At 46.8% G+C, this 23,883-nt stretch overlaps 1 protein-coding gene across 2 annotated transcripts in view; it reads left to right on the top strand.

Annotated features, from left to right (window-relative positions):
• MED15 (mediator complex subunit 15) overlaps positions 1-23,883 on the top strand; it is a 48,573-nt gene that overhangs the window by 4,068 nt on the left and 20,622 nt on the right. The window contains exons 1-4 of one of the 2 annotated variants that reach the window (XM_077745936.1): positions 10,985-11,172; positions 11,403-11,454; positions 13,167-13,196; positions 14,765-14,977. In XM_077745936.1, the coding sequence (XP_077602062.1) occupies positions 11,020-11,172; positions 11,403-11,454; positions 13,167-13,196; positions 14,765-14,977 (448 nt within the window). In that variant the 5' untranslated portion in view covers positions 10,985-11,019. Of the gene's footprint in view, positions 1-10,984; positions 11,173-11,402; positions 11,455-13,166; positions 13,197-14,764; positions 14,978-23,883 lie in introns of those variants that run through there. The other variant, XM_077745937.1, reaches the window with a different exon arrangement.

Below are 23,883 nucleotides of genomic sequence, written 5' to 3'. Positions count from 1 at the left end.
GCTGTCACAGAACTTGGATCATCTGAGGAATAAGCCTTCCATCCCAAAGGGGTTACCTGGCAGCACAACAGCCCCCTTACCATCTTAGCGTCTGCCTCACTGTAGCCCACACTCGGGATCTTAACAACTGTAGTCCATTTCCTTTGATCAAGCTTGTCCTAAATCCCTGACTCCAAGAGGAGGCCCCAACTATTTAGAAGAGGGTTTTTTTCCACAGGTGTTGGAAATTTCCTGTCTTCTTTTTTTTTTTTTTCTTTACAGAGATAGACATACTCCTTAAGCACTGTTGTCTGATGGCCAGCTTTTTACTACTGCTTAAGTGCCTCATAGAGCTGGCGCCAGTCAGGGCAGTAAGGCTGTTCTGTAAGATCTGGTCAGACGGCAGTCTGGGCACTCCTGTTACCTGCCCCTCCCACCTGAGACTCCATTAGAACAACTGTGAAAGAATTGAAAAAGTGGGACCCCAGAGCAGAGAGAAGGATGAAGAAGAGTAATTTCTCTGTTTCTGGATTCTAAGAGGGGCTGGGAGATGGAAGAGGCCACCAAGAAGGGGCTGACCTTCCCTGGGAATCCTGACAAGCTGGAAGGTCCAGAGGTGTCCACCCTGAAGGAAACTGGGGCACTTATGGGCACCTCAGGTTGCCTGGTGTGTCCCCTAAGGCAAGGGAAAATCTTGAGTGCTTTCATTTAAAAGAAGCCACCAGGGACCCTTGGCTGGCTCAGTCAGAGGCGCATGTGACTCTTGGTCTCCGGGTTGTGAGTTCGAGTCCCACATTGGGTAGAGATGATTTACATAAATACTTTAAAAAGAATTCACCAAATTGCCTGGCATGGGGTTGAAGCAACTGGCATGGTGCTTCTAGTATGGATGTTAGCACAGCAAGTTAAAGCCTTGCCCATTCTGTCATTGGGTGGATCCGGGTCTAATGGCCAGACCCCATTTGTTCCCTGTGAAGTCATGTCCCCTTGCAAGGCTCAGTTCTGTATGCTTCATGTCTGAGCTTGTATGGTCCCACATCAGCTCTATGATGCAAAAATAGTACCACTGTCCCCACTTTCAGAGAAAGAGTCTCTGGCACACAGATGCTAGTTAATTTATCCAGGAGGTCACAGATCTGGGTGGAGGTAGAGCTGGGAATGGAGCCAGATGGTCTGGTGTCACCACACTCTTAGCCACTTCTCTTACTGCCTCCCATCTGTCAAAGCAAAATATACCCAAACAGCTACCTTAATTCCTTAACACCTTAAATTCCTACAGATGGGACTACTCTCTGCCTAAAGGAGGCTGATAGAAGCAAAAAATAATTGTGCCTGGGGATGGTGGGTTATTGTGATAGTGGCACCTCCAAACACTTGAACCAGCTTCCAAAGGTTTGGGAAGATTGGTGTCCACTGGATGAGAGTGCAGTCAGGAGTGTGGGGACCTCTGAGTCGGTACCTACAGCAGCAGTGTGTAGAGATGCTTACTAGGGCTGTGTGCGTTTCTGAACACTTGCTTGTTACTTGGTTGTTTTTAAATTAGTGTAAAAGTTAAAACCCTCATTTCCTCATTTGCATTTAATACAGTATTATGCAGAAGTAGTACACATTTCTGGTTTACAGCGTAAAAAGGACTAGTATAGAACTAACCCCCCACTGGGAGGCCAAAGTGAAATGCGGGGACCAGGGAAGCTGTGAGCATCAGAAGTGGGAAGCTACCTTAGGAGTAATCAAAGAGGAGGGCCTGAGGTGAACACCAACCAGCTGCAATAATAGGGATGAGCACAGCCTGGGAAATGGGGTCGGGCCCAGTCACACTCCCAAGAGAAGAGGAGGCTACCTATGTACGTCTGATAAAAGGATATGCTTTCCTGCCTTTAGCCTTTTTAAGGGACCTCACAAGCCCAGAGTCTGGCTTTGATTGAATCTGAATATACTTTCTGCTATCCATGGGCACCTGTCCGGCTGCCCAAGAATTCAGGCATTAGAAGCACTGCATCTTATTGCTGAGAAAAGCACAATCGTGTACATTGAAAAATGTGAAAACAGGGGCACCTGGGTGGCTCAGTCAGTTAAGCGTCTGACTTCGGCTCAGGTCATGATCTCACGGTTCGTGGGTTCGAGCCCCGCATTGGGCTCTGTGCTGACAGCTAGCTCAGAGCCTGGAGCCTGCTTCAGATTCTGTATCTCCCTCTCTCTCTGACCCTCCCCTGCTCATGTTGTGTCTCCCTATCTCTCTCAGAAATAAATAACACATTAAAAAGTTTAAAAAAAGGGGCGCCTGGGTGGCTTAGTCGGTTAAGCGTCCGACTTTCGCTTAGGTCATGATCTCGCGGTTCGTGGGTGTGGGCCCCACGTTGGGCTCTGTGCTGGCTGCCAGCTCAGAGCCTGGAGCCTGTTTCAGAGTCTGTCACTCCCTCTCTCTCTGACCCTCCCCTGCTCACGCTGTCTCTCTCTCTCTCTCTCTCTCTCTCTCCTAGAAATAAATAAAACATTAAAAAAAAAAGTTTAAAAAAGAAAAGAAAAATGTGAAAACATGAGAAGACTAGCATTTTCCTCTTCCCTTCCTCCTCCCCTCCTCCCTTCCCTCCTTCCTTCCCTTCTCCTCTTCTCCTTCCCCACTCCCTTTCTTCCCTACTCCCTTCCCTCCTTCCTCCCTTCCTTCTTTGTTTCAGGCTCTATACCCAGTGTGGAGCCCAAACTCATGACTCGGAGATCAAGAGTCGCATGCTCTATCTATCAACTAAACCAGCCAGGTGTCCCAAGATTAACATTTTCTTAACAGGTACTGAGATCTGCTAGGAAAGCTTAGCTGGGTGCAACTGGTTCATGAGGAAGGTCCAGTGGGCAGTGCTCTTTTACTCCATTCTGTCTAAATGTGTGACAGTCGGGACTCCTGCACCATCCTTAGTAAACATATTTGTTCAGAACCTTAACTGTCTATTTTGATTATTTGGTTTTCACCAGCTATGTTTGCAGTAGCATGTGTTGAGGCACTGAGAGAAGTATACCGTTGGTCTAATCCTTGTGACATTTTTCTCCAGTTCACTTGTGAAGAAACTAAGATGCAGGGTGAGTCACTGGTAGCATGAGGAGCTAGCTCACTTGCTTACTTGCTTTTTTCCTGCCTTCTTTTTATCTTTTGGTTTGTCTGTATTTATTTTTTAAAGTAGTCTCCACATCCAACATGGGGCTTGAGCTCATGACCGTGAGACCAAGAGTCACATGCCCTACCCACAGAGCCAGCCAGGCACTCCTCTGTCTTATTTTTATTCATTTATTAAAAAAAAATTTTTTTTTAATGCTTATGAGAGGGGGTGGGTACAGAGGATCCGGAGCAGGCTCTGTGCTGACAGCAGAGAGCCCACCACGGGGCTCAAACTCATGAACCATGAACTATGAGATCATGACCTGAGCTGAAGTTGGGCGCTCAACTAACTGAGCCACCCAGGTGCCCCTATTTATTTATTTATTTATTTATTTTAAAAAGTTTATGGGGTGGCTGGGTGACTCAGTTGGTTAAGTGTCCGACTTCGGCTCAGGTCATGATCTCATGGTTTGTGGGTTTGAGCCCCGCATCGGGCTCTGTGCTGACAGCTAGCTCAGAGCCTGGATCCTGCTTCAGATTCTGTATCTCCCTCTCTCTCTCACCCTCCCCTGCTCACACTGTATCTCTCTGTCTCTCATTTTCTCTCTCTCTCTCTCTCAGCAATAAATAAAACCTTAAAAAAAATTAAGAAGTTTATTTGTTTTGAGAGCTAGAGCAGGGGAGGGGCAGAAAGAGAAGGAGAGAGAGAATCCCAAGCAGGGGATTCTGCACTGACAGTGCAGAGCCCTACGCAGAGCGCAATCTCAGAAACTGCAAGATCATGACCTGAGCTGAAACCAAGAGTTGGACATTAAGTCACTCGGGTGTCCCCTGTGTCTTATCTTAAAATTTAACCTAGGTAAGGATGGGGCACCTGGGTGGCTCAGTCGGTTAAGCGACCGACTTCAGCTCAGGTCATGATCTCTCAGTTCATGGGTTCGAGCCCCGTGTCGGGCTCTGTGCTGACTGCCAGCTCAGAGCCTGGAGCCTGTTTCAGATTCTGTGTCTCCCTCTCCCTCTGACCCTCCCCTGCTCATGCTGTCTCTCTCTCTCAGAAATAAATAAAAAACATTTAAAAAAAAAAAATTTAACCTAGATAAGGAGACCACTGGCATGTTTTATTATTTACTTTTTGTTTGTCTAAAATATTTAAGAATGTATACAAATAAAATATATGATTCAGTGCAGTACTTATCAAAGGCCTCCTGTTGCCAAGAACACTGGCTCTGGAGCCCCTGCTCAGGGATTTGATATATTTTTTGATTATCTGAGGAAAACTTTCAAACAGACCTTCTAGAAGTAAATGGACTGATCCTAAGGAAACTCAAGTGACCCAGAATACCCAAAACAATCTTGGAAAAGGACACAGTTGGAAGACTCATACTTCTGAATTTAATTTAATTTTTAAAGTTTATTTTGGGAGGGGGGCATGCACATGCAAGTGAGGGAGGGGCAGAGAGGGGGAGAGAGAGCAAAAGTGAGAGAGAGAGACAGACAGACAAGAGAGAATCCCAAGCAGACTCCATGTTGTCAGCACAGAGCCCGACCTGGGGCCCAACCCCATGGACTGTGAGATAATGACTTGAGCCAAAACCAAGAGTCAGACACTCAGCTGACTGAGCCACCCAGGCACACCCCAGTATTTCCAGATTTTAAAATGAACTACACGAAGCTACACTAATCAAGACCATGTCATACTAGCATAAGGATAAACATACAAATCAATGAGGTAGAATTGAGAATCTGTAAATAAGCCTTTGTGTTTACTGTTAATAGATTTTTTTTTTTTTACATGGGTACCAAAAGATTTCAGTGGGGAAAAATAGTCTTTTCAACAAATGGTGCTGGGACAATTGGATGACTAAATAAAATACTGAGGCTGGGTCCCATCTTCACACCATACACAAAAATTAGAACAGATGAAAGACCTAAATGTAAGAGCTTAAACTGTAAAACATTTAGAAGAAAACTCAGGCATAAATCTTTGTGACCTTGGATTTGGCCACAGTTTCTGACATGTAACACCAAAAGCACCACGCAACAAAAGAAAATCTGAGTTAGTTCGACTCATCAAAATAAAAAACTGTTAGAAAAATATTTAAAACCATTGGGGTGCCTGTGTGGCTCAGTCGGTTAAGCGTCCGACTTTGGCTCGGGTCATGATCTCACGGTTCTTGGGTTCAAGCCTCGCGTTGGGCTCTGTGCTGACAGCTCAGAGCCTGGAGTCTGTTTCAGATTCTGTGTCCCCTCTTTCTCTCTGACCCTTCCCTGCTCACGTTCTCTCTCTCTCTCTCTCTCAGAAACTAAAAAAAAAAAAAAGTACATTAAAGGACACCATTAAGAGAGTAAAAAAACAACCCTTGGAATGTGGGGAAATATTTGCAAATCATTTATCTGATAAGGGGCTGGTATCCAGAGTGTATAAAGAATTCCTCCAACTCAGTAACAATGACAACAAAAAAGCCGAATTCAAAGAAAAAAAAAGGGTAAAGGACTCAAATAGACATTTCTCCAAAGAAGATAGACAAGTGGCCAAGAAGCACATGAAAAGCTGCTCAGCATCACTAGTCATTAGGGAAATGCAAACCGAAACCACAGTGAGGTACCACTTCACACTCATGACGACTGGAGACATCGAGACCTCCTATGTTGCTGGAAGGAATGTGAAATGATGCAGTCACTGTAGAAAACTGTGATGATTCCTCAAAAAAGTAAACAGTTACTAAATGTCCACAAAAACTTGTACATAAGTATTCACAGCATTATTCATAATGGCCTCAAAGTAGAAATAATCCAAATGTTTATCAACTGATGAATTGGTAGAGAAACAGTAGTCTCTCCATACAGTGAGAGATTACTTGGCCATCTAAAGAAATGAAGTAAAAAAAAAAAAAAAAGAAATGAAGTAACTGAAGCATGGCTATAACACAGAGGAACCTATAGGAAGAGTGTATTAGTTTCTAATTACTGCTGCTGTAACTAATCACCAGACTTTGGAGACTCAGTCTCTGGGCTGATAGCTTTGGCCTCTTGGCCCAAAGCTCTGTCCCTTTGGTCATCTTTCCTTTTCTTAAGGAATAGCACATGTTTGCAGCTGAGTCATTTTATCAGGCTGTTTTCTGCCTGTAGAATTTTGGGAGGCTGACACCATTCTTTGATTTCATCTAGTCTCTCTCCTTTTCAGGCCAAACTGGCAGTGTTTATGCTGGTGTTAACACTCAGATTCCTTTGTGGGTCTCCTGTGTATGTGACGGGATTCACCCCATTAGACCAGCAATTTCTCCGCCAGTCTTTCCTATATGATTTCTTTCCTGGCCTTGGCTTCTGTGAGATGGTTGAGGGGATTTGTGAATCCTGTGTCCAGTCTCTTTGGCACTAGCAAAATTTGTGTCAAGCCACACTCAGAAAGACTGAGAGCACACCTTCCTCACAGTGAATCTCCTCATTTTAGCAGTTTGGGTAGCCTGGGAATTTCCCAAACCATCAAGTCCAGGTTCCATTTTGCTTGATAGTTCTTCCCTCGATTTCTCTCTCTTCTCACATTTTACTCTGAGCAGCAAGAAGAAAGCAGGCCAGACCTTCAACATTTTGCTTGGAAGTCTTCTCAGCCGAATATCCAAATTTGTTGCTTACAAGTTCTGCCTTCCTCACAACTAGGATACAGGTCAGCTAAACTTCCTGCCACTAGATAACAAAGATTCTCTGTTCCTCATTTCCTCTAAGCTCTCCCCAGAAATATTCTTCACATTCATCTTTCTACCAGCATTCTATTTTTGGTGATACATGTCTTCTCCAAGATGATACAGAGCTATCTCTGCCAGGTTCCTCACTTCCTTGTGAATCCTAAGTGGCAGAGTCGTTGGCATGCGTGTTTGCCTGACTCACTCCTTTTTGCCCCTTATTTCTTATAAATTGGGTATTAGATGGAAAGAGCCCAGGGTGCAGTGGCTTCATTAGCAAGAATATGTCTGAGGTGGTGCCATGTATTTGTATTTCCCCACAAGACCACAGCTGGTCAGGAGTTCAGAGAGTGACAGTGTGACTCTTCTAAAAAATTCCCCATCCGCTTATCACCTGATGGTTCCACCATTTAATTGGGTATTGCAAAGTGGTAATTGTCCTCAATTCTGGCTTTCCTTACACATTTATTAAAAGTAATTTTGCTGCAAAGAAAGGTTTTCTTTCATCAACCAGAGATCCTTAGTTGCTTGAAACCGCCAATTCTGGACCGACCAGGGGTGCTTTGCAGCCCATTGTCCCTTTGTAGCCTAAGAACTTGCTAACCTTGTTCCCCCTGCCCCCTGGGTGGGGGTGGGGAGGCGATCAATAGGGCCTGGGGATGGGAATGAAGGTTAGGTTCTCTTCCTGTGACTCTTAGGAGCTTGGGGCTCTGCATCTCGTATATTTCAGTCCATTGCAGTGGTTCATTTTGATGCTTCTGTGGTCTCTTCCTCACCCAGGGGCAGCCCCCAAGCTCCCTCTTGTCCAGCATAGGGCCCTTATCATGACTCCTTTCGTCTTTTGCAGCTTTCTTGCGTCTTGGTCCCGGAATGGGCCATTCTTCTATGGAGCCCTGGTTCCTTTTTGAGTGTGAAATGGTATTTAGAGCATGCGGTGTGGGCACTGGTGCTGATGGCTTCTGCACCTTTTTGTGAACAGAGCTAAGAATATATTTTTGTGATAACAGCGACAACCTCAAAAACCCCGTAATTTCACACTGATATTTCCCATTCCAATTTAACCTTACAGGGTTTTACTTTCATTTTAAACATGTATCTATTCTCTTAATGTGACTATCTTGGCTTCTCATATCAGTAGCATAATTACTTGCTTTACTCTAAAATATTTTTGGGGGGCGCCTGGCTGGTTCAGTTGGAGGAGCATGCAATTCTTGATCTCGGGGTTGTGAGTTTGAGCCCCACATTGGGGGTGTAGAGATTGCTAAAAAAAAAGTTTAAAAACTTCAAGATAAAATAAAATACCTTTGGAATAAACAGACTAATATTACCATTAATATTGGTAACATAATAACAAAATGTGGAATGAAGTTTAAGATTTCTTTGCAGCTCTGTTTGCCCATAAAATGGATGAAGTAAGGACATGCAGTTTTGTTTTGTTTGCTTTTTCTTTTTAAAAACGATCACTCTAAATAGGGTTCTTTTCCCTGTATGATTTTGACACCATCTTGATAGTTAGCTCATATGTTTATTTTGAATTTTTAGGAATTGTACTTTTTCTTTTGTTTTAGTTTTATCTTCAATTTGATTTTTTTAAAAATGTACATGCTTCCAATGTGAATACCATATAACAGGGTGTGAAGTCTCATTTACAGCCCAATCCCTGATACCTGTGGGAGTAACTGTTTATCTCCGATTTTGGTTTATTCTTGCAACATTTCTTTTTGCAGATGCAAGCACATATGTATTCAGACTCCCCATGTCTTATACAAAAGGTAGTGTATAGCGTGTAGTGTGCGGTGCCTGGGATTTTATATGGAGCTTGTGTGTGTCCCTTCTCCTGCTGCTCCCTCCACACCCCTGTCGGGGAGACATTCTTCACCCTTGTCGTTGGGCCTTCATGCTAGACTTGCATGGGTCAGGCAGGGGTTTGAACCGTATAAAGCTTTTCTCCCCACATTTCTGTCTTGTTTGCAAACCAGACACCACACACCTGCCTCAGTAGGTGGTTGGAAGAATTAAAAGCATTGATATATATAAAGGTTTAGAGCTGTTCCTGGCACCACGTAAATGCCAGGGCATTAGCTGTTACTGCCTTGGTCTGGTAATACCACGTGCAGCCCGGACACGTAGATTTTTGATGTTGAGCAGGACAGGTCATAAAGACTGAGTGAAGGTAAGGGACATCACATGGTCTTTAGCCCTTTCTCTGGAACAGTCCCAGAGGGGTGAGGTGCCTTGGAGCAGAAGGGGGTAGCAGAGCCTAGGAATTCTCACACCGGGCCAGGTCAGTCAGGACCTCTGATTTAGGAGCCATGGGAGTAAAGTAGCCCACCCTGTGGGACGTGAGCGGTGCAATCTCAGACCCCAGGGTCTTCTGAGGGAGAAACACTGGCGGCAGATGTGCAGTACTCGGCTCCCAGTGGTTCCTGGGTGGCCTGGCCTTTGCGAGAAATTCGGACATGTATTTAACCTGCCAGAAAGCCTCTTCGCTGACTAACTGCTGCCTGTGCCCATGTCTACTGTCAGGTGGGCCACATCTGCCCCCTAGGCCTCCTCAGCCTGGTCTGGTCCCCAGAGCCTCCACTCTACTCACCTGGCAGTGGGATGGCCTTAGCCAGGAGCAGACCATGCTGGCCATCCAGCTCTGGGACAGGGACTGCAGCCCAGCTTTGAGCTCCCAGTCCTGGTTCGGTATTAAAGGCTTTGTGGACATGCTCCTGAGCCCCATTTTTATTGTATCTTGTGTGTGAATAAAAATATCTCGTTTTTTCAACCTGCTTCCTCATTTTATCTTTTTTTTTTTTTTTATATTTATTTTTGAGAGGGAGAGAGGGCGCACGCATGTGCTCACAGGCAGGGGAGAGAGGGGAGACAGAGGATCCGAAGTGGGCTCTGCGTGGACAGCTTCAGCACTGACGGCAATGAGTCCAAAGCGGGGCTCGAACTCATGAACTGTGAGACCATGACCGGAGCCAAAGTCAGATGCTCAACTGACTTAGCCACCCCCAGGCACCCCTCATTTTATCTTTTATGGAAATAGAGAAAACTCAACAAATTCTTTTAAGGTACCCCCTATTTAACAGATGTCTCAAGGCCTTAACAAGACATCAGATATTGACTTGGCAGGTTCCCAATCTTTTTCCCCTTGTACTTGGCCACTTCATTTCCTGAGCTTCCTTCAGGCCTCCTGCCCTCCTTGCTCCCTGTTCACCACACTACTATCCTTCAAGGACCAAGTGATCCACAGGCAGGAACCTGGCTCAGGGCGGGGGGTGGGGGGCTCCCTTCACCCTCAGCATATTGTCTTTCCTACCAGAAACTGGGGGCAGGGGAATTGGAAATTGGGAGTGTTGACAACACCCAGTAAGTGCCCCTTTGCTCCAGTTAGAGGCTCACTGTCCCTCTCTCTGTACCTGCCCCCTTTGCATGTGCTTATCATCCCAGCTTTGCCTTTCCCCAGGCCTTTTCCCCTTGCGTTTGCCTCTGCTGAATCCTTTGGCCAAAAAAGAGTGGTGGGGTGAAGTTTGGGGGTAGATGAGATGTAATGAAGATTTAGAAAGTGTGCGTATATTTTTGCATTCACCTGAGACCACTTTTTCCCCAAAGATGTTCTTACGACAGTGGGTTTACCGTTTGTTCCTGGGTTCACAGGCGTGTTCCCAGGGTAGTACCTCCACAGATGCCGCGTGCAGCTGGGTTCTGGGTTGTGTGGGTGTCATCCTGTCAGTCTGCTGTCTAGTGGCCTCTCTCTGTCAGAGTGACGTAGGAGGGTCATGCAAGCAGGATGGAAAATGAAGGCTTTTGCCCTTTTGGGGCTGCCTTGCTAGAGGGACGGGCATTTCAAGGAGAGGAAGGATGGTACAGCTTCTGTGAAATAAGATTTTAACTCAGACGTCCCTTTGTTGACCACCAGACAAACTCACAGTAGTGATTTCCCCCTAACACCTGGGAGTGAGTATCCTTAGTTGCAAAGAGGTCAATCAGTAGAAGACAGGCTCTACTCTGCAGTTCCAGAAACCCGGCAGCCGGGAAAAAGAGAGCCCTCGGCAGTAGCCTTCACCTGCCACCCTTGGGTGGCACTGTGCCCTCTCCCTTGCCGGTGCAGTAGATTCAGATGAACACAGCTCTCCGAAAAGCACAGCCGGCGGCGCACAGCCAGATTTGCACACGAGCACGTCAGCAGTGAAAGAGCAACAGGCTGAGTATTAAAAGCGAAAGTACTTGGATACAAATAGTGCAAAGACAAAAGCGGCCCGCCCTTGTCTACTGCTGATGTGCCATGTGACCTCAGGCTGGCCCCTCATCCCATCCCCTCTGGACCTGCTGTCCCCTTTGGGAAAGGAGGGGCGCCTGAGCTGGCCAGCCGCCCTCTCCGCTGAGCCTTTGCAGCAGAGTGGGAAGAGCCGCGGTTTGACGCCTCTCTCGGTATCCCTCTTGGCTTTTTGTTTCTTTGTGCTTTTTGTTGGCCTGCCGGAGCTGAGCACTGACAGCTATGCTCTGAGAGATGGATTCCAGAGGAGGCCGAGCCAGGCAAGCCGGCAGCCTTTCAGCAAGAACCCTCGACTCAGTGACATGGCAGCGCAGGGGGTGGGAAGGGGCGTCACACGGCTTCATTTTTCATCTGGGATTAAATTGCTTCCTGTTTTTGCTTTTAGGACGAGTACCTTTCTCTCGTGGCCAGGCTTATTATCCATTTTCGAGACATTCGTAAGTAAAATTTTACATTTCTGGGTGGTTTCTAGTTTCAAGTGCCAGGAGAGGCTTGCCCTTTCCTGGGGTGGTGGGGGCTTTCTTGGCCACATTGCCTGAGGCAGAATGCCTGTGTGAAAAGCTCCTGCTCTCTGGGAAGTTCGACATTGCTTTGCATTTGATTCCGCCTCCCATCCTCTTCAGAGCTTTAACCTCAAAAATGCTGATTTTGGCATAATGGAAATGTTAGCCTCCGAGTAGTCTGGGCTGCTATTTTTGCTTGTCCATTTAATCTTCTTTTTCCAAAGACTGGTTTTTGTCTCTAGGCAGTTCTTAAATAAGCCAGGTTTACCCTGGAAAAGAAACTTCCTTCCCTAGGAGTTAGCTTTATTGACCAATAGGGGTCTGACCCAACTGTGTTCCTGTCAAGCTGGAACTTCGTAAGTCTTGCCTCCGGCTCCCTGCCCTGGTGAGGGCCGCCTGGCACCTGCTGCCTTCTACCCACTCTGATTCCCAGGGTTCTGCTGGGGTCCTGTCAGCTCAGCCTGGCAGCAGCCATGGTTCTTGAAAAGTGTGTGTCCTTGCAGACTGGGCTCAGGGGTCCTGGTGGTCTTTTGTGTGTTATGCATAAGCATGGAGGACATGGAGTGTTCCTGGATGGTCACCGTTTCTAAAGGAAACCAGGCTCGATCGGCGCTCTGAGGTTTCAGCCAACAGCACCTCCTACCTGCCTGCAGTTGTGTGACCACAGGAGATGGGCTCCTCTTGACGCAGCCTGTCTTTGGAGCGCACAGTTGGTGCGTCCAGTGGCTTCTCTTCATGTTTGTAGAGGTGGCTACGGCATTAGTAGTAATCTCCGAGAAGAGATGTTGTGAACCCCAGAGCCCCTGTGTGGCCCATAGATTTTGCTTCTTTCCACACTAACTTTTCCCCAGAATGGCCGGCCAGATGAACTTCACTTGATTCCACTTTCCTTGCTGTGTTTGGGAAGGTCTTATGGGGTTTATAACAAGCTGTTGGAACTAGAAGCCTGGGGAGTGAGCAGTCTGGATGAGATGCCTTGGTTTGTCCTGGCAGGCAGCTCTGCTTGTCGGGACTGGGCTGACCCTGGCCTGTTTGGGAGGCAGCCTGGCAGAGCAGCACAAAGCCCTGGGGCCAGGCGTATCCCTGGCCTGCTCACCGGCCCCTGGCTCACCCAGAGAGGGCGGTCCTGTTGCAGTGCTTGCCCCTGGTGCTAGGGCCAGCTAGATGGGGCTTTTAGCCAGCCTTGGCCGCACTCAATGTCCTCCTAGTAGAAAGTAGAGATGCTGCCTCCTCATCAGGGCAGGCTGAAAAAGGAGGTGTTGTGGAGGTACACCATTCTGGGCCCACTGTGGATCCCTACAGCTCTTGTGTTTGTTGCTCAGGGTCCCAGCTGAGACCCTGCTCCCGGGAAGGAGGGAGGGCCAGAGTAGGCCCAGAGCAAGCTTCTGCGGGGAGGGGGAGGGGGACAATTCTCTGAGGCCCCAGGTTGACCAGGGGCAGTTCTGTACCTTCTTGCCTCAGACCCCCTCGAGTGTCAGCTCTGCCCAGAGTGGACACAGACATGCACACACGTGCACTTCCAGGTATCTTATCTTCTGTTTCGTTTCAGCAAATGACCTCTAGGCAAATGCCTCCAAAGCTGGCTTACTGTGGAACTATGTGGTTATGTAAAACTTTGTTTTTTGTTTTTGTTTTCTTAAATACAGATAACAAAAAATCTCAAGCTTCTGTCAGCGGTAAGAGTATTTTCTGTTTGAATTAAAGTTTTATCCCAACCTTGGGTTTGGCAGTGGAGGGGGGGGTGGGGCAAGAATGCAGTTGTGGATGCTGCGTGGGTTCCGGGTTAAGCTGTTACTAGTGGAGAAAATTCGCAGAAAGAAGAACTCTAGCTGGCCGTGAGAACTTCGAGCCACGCCCGACCCTCCTCCATGCTTCCTCTTCCTGGCAGACTGCAGTCAGATGAGACCTCCCCATCCGTGTCACTCAAATGCTGTTTTTGTCCAGCAAAATGATGTTTCAGAACTCGCACAGTTATGGAGATGTTATCTAAAATATTGAGCTCTGTGGAAGAAAACTACAATGGAATATCTAGTATAATAATTTGCAGTAATAGTTTTTAGAGAATAACTATGAATTCACTTCCTTAAGTTTCAAAGTTTCTTTGTAAGTTAAGAATTGTCTTTTTTTCCCTCTTTTTTTCTTTTTAACTTCAAGACTTTATCACATGGGAACTGTATTGCTTCTGCCCTGGTCTTGTTGACTAAGCTGCCAGTGAAGGGGTTTAGTCAAATCTATGATGGCCGACTGAGCTCTGATTTGTCAAGGAGGGGGCCAGCCTGGCATGCTGCTTGTCTTAGCATAGGCAGTGCAGCTGTAAATGCTGGGTGCCCGTGCATGCCTTAGCCGAGCTGGCTGCACCTGTCTCTGTGGGCCCGGATTCCCTGTTGGGCCCTCCCGGCATGTGCAGTGATTCTCAGCTGCCCAGGGCTAGATGGGGTAAAGAGCGTGTGGCCAGGAAAATGTCTGAGTTCTTGGCACTGGAGCGTGGGATTCTTTGGCATCCAGTTCTTTGCAGGGTGACCTGGCTGGGACATTCCTGTCTGTAGGTAGTTGTTTGCTGTGAGCCTATACTGTTCTGACAAGAGCTCTGGGCTCCTTGTTGCAGTTGTGGCATTGCCCACTGAGCTGAGTCCCCTGCCTCCTGGCAAGCGTCATTGTGCCTGGTGGCACTCTGTGGGTTCTTCCTACACGCCTCCCCCACACCTTCGCTTGTTGTAGCGTGGTGTCCTGAGAATCGCTCCTTAGTGGGGTTTCTGCACAGACTTAGCAGAGGTGGGCTTCTGGTGTGCAAGGAGACTTGTCATCTCCCTGAGAAAACATCAGTCTGTGCCCCCTCAGTTCTCCGGCCCCCAGGCTCTGTCTCACTGTGAAGAGCCTGCTGTCTCCTTTGCTGTCTTTGGAGTTCCCAGCTGTGTCTCACCCAGCAGGAGGGGTGTACAGTCAGGAGGGGTGGGAGCTGCTGCATACATTCAGGTCCCTCAATGTTAGGACCCTGGCATGAGCCAGGCTAGGGTTTGAGGTGCACTCCTTGTTCAAGAGCAATGACAGAGATACCGGCATTTTGGTCCCTGGGCAGTTGGCGGCCTACAGGCTCCTGGAACTCTGGCCTTTCACTGCTTAGGGCTTTGAGGGAGTCGTGCCTGGAGGTGGGAGGAAGTGTGTGCTCTGTGAGGCTTCATAGCCTTTGGAGCCTTGCGGTTCAGCAAGCGCTTGGTTGAGACGCTGTGCCCTTGTGTTCCTACAGATCCTATGAATGCACTACAGAGCCTGACTGGTGGGCCCGCTGCGGGAGCCGCTGGAATCGGCATGCCTTCTCGGGGCCCAGGACAATCCCTGGGCGGGATGGGTGGCCTTGGCACCATGGGGCAGCCAATGCCCCTCTCAGGGCAGCCGCCCCCTGGCACCTCGGGGATGGCCCCCCACGGCATGGCTGTTGTGTCCACAGCAGCTCCACAGAGTGAGTACCGTGCTTCTCAGAGAATCTGCCTTCTTTGTAGGCGACGTGCATTTTATTCCTTTGCTCAGGATGGTATTGAGGAAAGTGTGCAGAAACTCCAGGTAGCTCTGCCTTTTTATCTTTGCTGTGTATGGAGAGAAAAAGCTCCAAACCTCTTTCGGGCTGTCAGAAGGGTTAAGTGACACTGAAGCCCTCCTACCCCTGGGCAGAATTGAAGGACTCAGAAGAGGTTGGGGTAAGTCCGGGACTCCATCCGGAGGTTGTGTTTTGTAGCTGAAAGAGGTAACAGTTATGTCTCAGGCTGTTCTCAGCCACAGAGTGGTGCTGTCGGCGCCCCACAGCCCCCAGAAGACCTCCACCTCGAGAGTCCTCCCTTCTATGTTGCCCTTGCCCTTGCCCTCCTTCCCTGAAGGAGGTGCCTTGCCCTCCTTGCGCTTCTCTGCAGAACACAGCCCCTTGTCCCCTCCGTGCAGCTACTCCAGGCTGGGAATGGGCACATAGTGCGGGTCTTCCTCCTCTTTCCAGGGCCTGCCTCGTTGGGCGTTTGATTTTCATAACCAGTAATTCAGTATGCAGTGTACTTCAGCACTGCAAAGTGCTTCAGTACTTTTTCCCTTTTTATTTTTGAAATAGTCTAAGAATCATAGGAAGCTGCAGAATGGCACAGAGAGTGCCCACATGCCCTTCACCCAGCTTCCCCAGTGCTAACATTGTGCTACATTTTTTTTTAAATAGTTTATTGTGAAGTTGGTTTCCATATAACACCCAGTGCTCATCCCTACAAGTGCCCTCCCCCACGCCCATCACCCCCCTTCCCCTCTCCCCCACCCCCATCAGTCCTCAGTTTGTTCTCAGCATTCAAGAGTCTCTCATGGTTTGCCTCCCTCCCTCTCCCCAACTATTTTTCCCCTTCTTCTCCCCCATGGTCCTCCGTTAAGTTCCTCTTAATCCTCCTATACATGCAAACATATGGTAGCTGTCCTTCTCTGCCTGACTTATTTTGCTTTCGTGCTACATTTTCAAAACTGAGAAATGTACATTAGGACAATGCTGCTAATTACTCAGGTGGCCTTTTTTCAGACATCTCCAGTTTTTACATGCATTCTTGCCCATGAGCTTCCGTGCGTGTAGTTTGTGAGATTTTATCACGTGTGGTGTCACCACCAGGGTCGGCATGCAGGGCTGCTCCATCACCAATAGCAAGCTGTTGTGTTATCTCTTAATAATCACACCCTCCCTCCAGCTTCAAGCCCTGGCAACCACTAATCTGTTCCCCATCTCTGTAATTGTCACTTTGCAAGTGTCACATCGATGGAATTGCACAACGTTTGACATTTTGAGACTGACTTTTTTCCCTCAGCACAGTGCCTTTGAGATTCTCCCAAGTCGCCTCAGTAAGTCGTTCCTGTTCATTGCTGAATTGTATTCCATGGACTGGGTGTACCACAGTTTGCGTATTCATTCACCCTTGAAGGTTGTTTCCAGGTTTGGCTGTTGCAAATAAAGCTGCTGTGACCTTGATTCATGTACAGGTTGTGACGTGTCGATGTATTTTTCTCATGCATCGCTCATAGTAACCCTCCGAAGGGGGCAGTGTCCCTCCCTCTGCTTTGCCCACCAGAGCTGGGGGTCCAACCTAGGCTGCCTGACCTGAGCACCCCCATTCTTTGAGTTTCCTGTACGAGCATCACTTTGCTCTTCACAGAGGCCATATATAGCCTCATTCTGCACACTCTTGCGCTGGAACCTTCCATCCCCAGCCATCCCCTTCTTTCTCGGATCATTGTTCTGTTCTCCTTATTGGCACCTTGCCATGTGACCCTCAGCTCTTTGCCTGATGATTCTTCTCCAGCTCCTGTGTCCCCTCTTGTCTTGTCAGCATACGTGGGGTGGCTTCTGGAAGGATGCTCGGGAGAAGTACTGGTTCTGACTCCTTCTTATGTTAGTGAATGGTTGGATTTCTTTTCATCACAGACTTACATTTTATAATAAAAAATAGTTTTGAAGCGTAGGAGTTTAGAATGCTACCATTATTTGCCTGGCAGTTTCACCCCGAACACTTTAGTCAGTTCACTGGCAAAGCTTGGGTATCCTGCCCACACCCTCCCCAACCTGACCTTGGCCCACATCCTGTTTTCAGCTTCTGGAGGGACCTGGGCTGCACTATAGGTTGATGTGGGTTCTCTGCTTTCGTGTCCTGCTGCTGCCTTTCAGAGTCCCTGTCCTTCTGCCTTAGACCTCTTGTCTGCCTGGTCTATGCGAAGTAGGTGTTGTGGCCCGATGGACATTTGTTACTCCTTCCTGACAGTCTCTCCAGATGCCACCGTGTGATTAAGGCAGCTTCAGGACAGGGCCTGGGTCAGAGATTTCGCAAGGATTCTCTAAGGATAGTCTAGGACACGCTGGGATAGTCTCCACGTAACCCGGATTAGTCCTGGAGACAAACTGCTGACTGTAGGTGAGGATGGGGGCTTGAGTACAGCCTTAGAAGGGAGATAGACTCTTCACTCTGTACATTTTTGTTCCTCAGTGAATTTTATATCATGTGCCTGTAAAACCAACTTTAAAAATGAGTCCTATTTCTGTCTGTTTGACAGACTGGATGCTGAGGAACCCTCATCCTTCTAGAGAACTAGAGCCTAGATGCATTTTGGATTGTTGGGCCAGCAGAAGGTAGGGACGCTCTTTGCCCTGCCATGTCGTGGCCCACTGCGAGACTGGGGAAAGCAAGCCTCGCATTCCTCTGAGTAGTGGGATTTGGGCCAGAGCCCTTGGCATCTCTAGTTCACCCGGAGCAAGGGCAGATTGGAGAATGCTCCCAGTTTAGGCCTGTGAGAATTGCAGATTAAGGTCAAGCATTGAGCACCACAATCAAAGACCAGCAGGCCTGCAAGAAAGTAGAGGCACCATAGGAGGGACAGAAACAAACAGATGTGGAGATGCCCGGGGCCACACACATAACCATTGTTAACTATGGGCTTGGCCTGATTAAAGAAATAAAGGATGGAATTCCAAATGAACAAGCACTGGGATACCTGGTGGAGTGACAAGGCAGCTTTGAAAAGGAACCAAGTAGAACTTGTATAAACAAAAATAAAATTGTTGAGGGGCGCTTGGGTGGCTCAGTCGGTGAGGCATCTGACTTGGGCCCAGGTCATAATCTTGTGGTTCATGAGTTCGAGCTCCGCGTTGGGCTCTGCACTGACAGCTCAGAGCCTGGAACCTGCTTCGGATTTTGTGTCTCCTTCTCTGTCTGTCCCTCCCCCACTTGCTTTCTGTAGCTCTCTTTTCTCTTTCTCTCTCTAAAAAATAAATAAAAACATTTAAAAAATAAAAAATAAAATTGTTGAAACTAGAAAGTAGAGATGAATGAATAGCAGATTTTTTAAAAGTATTTTTATTTATCTATCTGTCTATCTATCTATTTATTTAGGGAGAGAAGTGCACATGTGCAGGGGAAGGACACAGAGAGAGAATCCCAAGCAGGCTCTGTGCTGTGTGGGGCTTGATCCCACGAATTGAGATCATGACCTAGGCTGAAATCAAGAGTCGGATACGTAAACTGACTGAGCCACCCACATGCTCCTAAACAGCAGATAGATACAACTGAAGAAAGAATTTGTAAACTAGAGACAACATTTGAAGAAATTACCTAGAATATAGCCCAGAGAAGAGGACATAGAAGATAGGGTAATCGGGTACCTGGGTGGCTCATTTAAGTGTCCAACTTAAGCTCAAGCCATGATCTGAAAGTTCATGAGTTTGAGCCCCGCATCAGGCTGCTTCGAATCCTCTGTTCCCCCCTCTCTGCCCCTGCCCCCGCTCATGTGTTCTCTCTCTCTCTTAAAAATGGATAAACATTTATTTTAAAAAAAGAAAACAAGACAGTAAGGGGCACCTGGGTTGCTCAGTCGGTTGAGCATCCGACTTCGGCCACTTCAAATCCTCTGTCTCCTTTTCTCTCTGCCTCTCTTTTTTCTCTTAAAAATAAATAAGCACTTAAAAAGTATTAAGAAAATAGGGTAAGAAATTGCAGAGGATAAAATCAGAGTCTAACAACTAATAAAAGGACCAAATGGAGAGAACAGAAGCAAACCAGTAGGTAAGAAGCGATGGTAGCTGGAAAAGCCAAGCAGTCCCATGCAGGTTAAATACAGCATCCATGCCTTCACCTACTTTGGGAAAACCACAGACGTCATAGGCCAGAGGACTATGTTAGAAATAGCCAATTTGTAAAAAGGAATAAGGAGTAGACTGGGCAGATTTGGTGACGGTGTCAAGAAGAAAGGAGGTTGTGAGAGCCCTGGCGATAGAGCTGCAGACCACAGTTGTATGCCAGCAGAACTCCCGATGACTAGGGGGGAAGCAGACATTTTAGATAAACAAGGCCCAAGAGAGCTGCACTGAAAGGTTTTTTTTTAATTTGTTCACCATATCCTCTTAACTCTCAGACCATCCGTCTTGTGATGCCAGATGTAAAATGGGAGAAGAGATGTTTTTTTCATATAAGGTAGCAAGTGTGTGTGTAAATCTAAACCAGTGATTTTCATCGATTTTGTACCCTGGGGGATATTTGGCAATGTTTGGAGACATTTTGGATATCACAACTGAGGGGGCACCCCTGGCACGTAGCATAGAGGCTAGAGATGCTGCTAAACCTCTTCTGTGTGCAGGACAGCCCCCCACAACATAGAATTGTCTGTCCCAGAATGTCAGTAGGGACAAGGTTGAGAATCCTTGGTGTAAACAAAAATCACCCCTCTATAAAATAATAAGGCTTCCAGCTAACTCCATATAGACTTGCTGCATTCCAGGCACTGTTTCGAGTGTTTTACCCAGAACAGATTTTTAATTCTTAGTTTAGTGTGTGTAGGTACTATTATTGTCTCTTCCACAGCTGAGGAAACTGAGGCGCAAAGCAGTGACAGAGTTGGTATTTGAGTCCAGGCAGTCCAGATTGGAGGCTGTACCTCTCTACCCATCATTCTGACCTGCCTCTTTTTTTTTTTTAATAGGCTTCATGCCCAGCATGGAGCCCAACACAGGGCTTGAACTCACAACCCTGAGATTAAGACCTGCGCTGAGATCCAGAGTCAGATGCTTAACTGACTGAACCACCCAGGCACCCTTGTTCTGCCTCTTAATAGAAGTGTGCTGTATGGGTGTAAAAAGATAAACAAGGATCATACTAAATGGAAGTCAGGAGGTGTATTAGGGATATATACCAGGTCTATCATGTGCATATAAAACCTACTTTTATTTTATTTTTGAGAGAGAGAGCGTGCAAGTAGGGGAGAGGGGCATAGGGAGAAAGAGAGAATTTTGTTTTGTTTTTGAGAGAGAGAGCAAGAGCTGTACATGTGTGTGTGGGGGGGTGGGGGGATGAGAGAGAGAGAAAATCCCAAGCGGGCCCAATGCTCATTGCAGAGCCTAATGGGGAGCTTGATCTCATGACCCTGGAATCATGACCTGAGCTGAAGTCAAGAGTCAGACACTTAACTGATTGAGCCACCCAGGTGCCCCATGAAACTGGCTTTTAAAAATAGAGGGGGTTCTAAGGTTCTTGTATTTGGGAAATAAGTTAAAATATAAATTTTATACTTGGTAAGTTAAGAATGCCCGATGGAATTGAAAAAGCAATTGCTTTTAAAAAAAAAAAAAAAAGGAAAAAGAAGGACACCTTGGTGGCTCAGCTGGGTCAGCATCCAGCTCTTGATTTCAGCTCAGGTCATGATCTCACAGTTCATCAGATAAAGCGCTGCATCAGGCTCTGCGCTGACAGCATGGAGCCTGCTTGGGATTCTCTCTCTCCTTCTCTCTCTATGCCCCTCCCCTGCATACTCTGTCTCAAAATAAGTAAACTTTTTTTTAAAAAGGAAAAAGGAATTGCTAAAACAGTAGAAATAGTTTGTATATCCCAGACCAGTAGGAAAAAATGAATAAGAAAAAAACAAAAATCCAAACACCATATAAAATGGAGTTCAACCATCCAACAAAAATATAATTCAGGGGCCGCCTGGCTGGCTCAGTTGGGGCGTGTGACTCTTAATCTTGGGATTGTGGGTTCAAGATCAGCAATGGTTGCAGAGATTACTTAAAAATAAAATCTTTGGGGGTGCCTGGGTGGCTTAGTTGGTTAGGCGTCCGACTTTCGCTTAGGTCATGATCTCGCGGTTCGTGGGTTCGAGTCCCACGTCTGGCTCTGTGCTGACTGCCAGCTCGGAGCCTGGAGCCTGTTTCAGTCTGTGACTCCCTCTCTCTCTGACCCTCCCCTGCTCACACTGTCTCTCTCTCTCTCTCCTAGAAATAAATAAAACATTAAAAAAAAAACTTTGAAAAATGTATGTATTTCAGAAAAGGAGAAAAGCTTTGTCAGTTATACTCCAATGAATCTGGAAAACAAAAATGGAGGGAAAGAAGCTTAGAAAAGGGAAGACAGAGACAAATAAGTGAGAAATACAAGTGATCACAATAAATGTGATTGGACATAACTTGCCTGCTGAAACATAGGAAGTGTGAGATTGACTGTAAATGAAAGGCAACAGTTCAGCTGTAAGAATAAACTATAAAGCAAGCCTCATCATTCCCACAGTATTGCTGCCATACACATAAAACCAAAAAGAATTGGACATCTGTAGGAGTACCTGGCTAGCTGACTCGGTGGAGCATGCAACTCTTGATCTCAAGGTCGCGAGTTTGAGCCCCACCATTGAGCTGGGAGATTATTTAAATAAATCTTAAAAAAAAAAAAAAGATGTAATGAAAAGATTTTAAAAATTGTACACCAGCAAAATGGCTAAAATATCACTCCAAAATGCTGTAAGGATGAGAAGAAACTGGATCACTCATGCATTGCTGGTGGGAACGTAAAATGATTTGCCTTCTTTAAAAATTAAATGTGCAGGGGCACCTTAGGTGGCTCAGTCAGTTGAGCGTCTAACTCTTGGTTTCAGCTCCAATCATGATCTCGCGGTTTGGGAGATCAAGCCCCGGGTCGGGCTCTGCACTGGCAGCACGGAGCCTGCTTGGGATTCTCTTTCTACCTTTCTCTGCCTCTCCCCTCCCCTCTCTCAAAATAGGTAAATAAACTTTAAAAGATTAATAAAAATTAAACATACAACTCTCTGGTCACTCTCTTGGGCCTCTATCCCAGAGACATAAAAACTTACATTCCCACAAGAACCTGTACACAAAGGTACATGGTAGCAGTCACTCCCAGATGTCCTTTATGGTGTGAATGGTTGAACAGAGATATGTGTGCCATGGAATACGACTTGGCAGTGAAAAGGAAAGAGGTGCTGATATTAGTTATATCCAGGATATTCAAGGAATTATGCTGAGTGAAAAAGCCAGTCATTCTTTATAGCCCCCACTTAACATAACATTTTTGAAATGACAAAATATTGGAAATGGAGGACGCCTTAGTGATTGTCCTTCAGGGGTGCTGAAGGGGGTGGAACCCCAAGGGATCCTGCGGTGTTGGAACTGTTCAGTATCTTGACTTCGATGGTGGCTGAATCTACCCAGGTGAGGAGATTGTGTAGAATTTAATGTACACACCCACGCAAATGAGCACGCATTCTGATTGTGATAATTTTCTAAAAGGAAATTGGGCAAAGCATACAGAGGGTCTCTCTAGATTATTTCTATTTTTCTTTTTTTTTTTAATAACTTCATTGGGGCGCCTGGGTGGCTCAGTCAGTTAAGCATCCAACTTCGGCTCAGGTCATGATCTCACCATTCATAGTTCGAGCCCCACATGGGGCTCTCCGTTTTCAGGGCAGAGCCTGCTTCAGATACTCTGCCTCCCTCTTTCTGCCACTACCCCACTCATGCTGTGCTCTCTCTCAAAAATAAACATTAAAGGGGCGCCTGGGTGGCTCAGTCGGTTGAGTGTCCAGCTTCAGCTCAGGTCATGATCTCACGGTTTGTGGGTTCGAGCCCCGCGTCGGGCTCTGTGCTGACAGCCAGCTCAGAGCCTGGACCCTATTTCAGATTCTTTGTCTCCCTCTCTCTCTGACCCTCCCCTGTTTACGCTGTCTCTCTGTCTCAGAAATAAATAAAACATTAAAAAATTTTTTAAATAGGGGCGCCTGATTAGCTCAGTCGGTTAAGCGTCCGACTTCGGCTCAGGTCATGATCTCTTGGTTCATGGGTTCGAGCCCCACACCGGGCTCTGTGCTGACAGCTAGCCTGGAGCCTGCTTCAGATTCTGTGTCTCCCTCTCTCTCTGATCCTCCCCTGCTCACACTGTCTCTCTCTCTCTCTCTCTCTCTCTCTCAGAAATAAATAAGACATTAAAAAAAATTTTTTAAACATTAAAAAAAACTTCATTGATATATAATTCACATACTTATAGTTCACCCATTTAAAGTGCAATATTCAGTGATATTTAAGTATATTCACAGAAGTGTGCAACCTTCACCACAGTCCATTTTAGAACATTTTTATCTCCCTAAAAGAAACTGTACCACAGAAAATCTTGTAAATATTTGTTCATATCTGCATGACTCATAACCACCAAAAGGCAGAAACAATGTCTATCAGCTGGTGGCTAAATGACGTAGGAAATCCATACCATGGAATACTATTCGGCAATAAAAAGAAATGAAGCACACATGCAACATGGGTGAACCTTGTAAATACTACCCTCAACAAAAGAAGCCAGTCACCAAACCCACATACTGTAGTTCAGTTGTTGCTAGAGGCTGGGCCTGTTGGCCCCTTTCTTTCCTCTATTATCGGAGAGAAATTCCTGAGAAGTTCTGTAATCAACACAAACGCTGCTCCTGTCGCATCTGTCTGTCTCCCAAATGGAGTGTTCAGCTCCAGCAAGCCAGCTTCCCGCCCTCCCTGTCAGCAGAGCTGCTATAACCGCGGCCTTTGCCTGCACACCTCCCCCCCCC

Source organism: Crocuta crocuta, unplaced genomic scaffold (assembly GCF_008692635.1).
Source record: "Crocuta crocuta isolate KB4526 unplaced genomic scaffold, BGI_CrCroc_1.0 scaffold344, whole genome shotgun sequence".
In the NCBI taxonomy this organism is placed as follows: Eukaryota; Metazoa; Chordata; class Mammalia; order Carnivora; family Hyaenidae; genus Crocuta; species Crocuta crocuta.
This window is presented reverse-complemented; position numbering and strand designations above follow the sequence as displayed.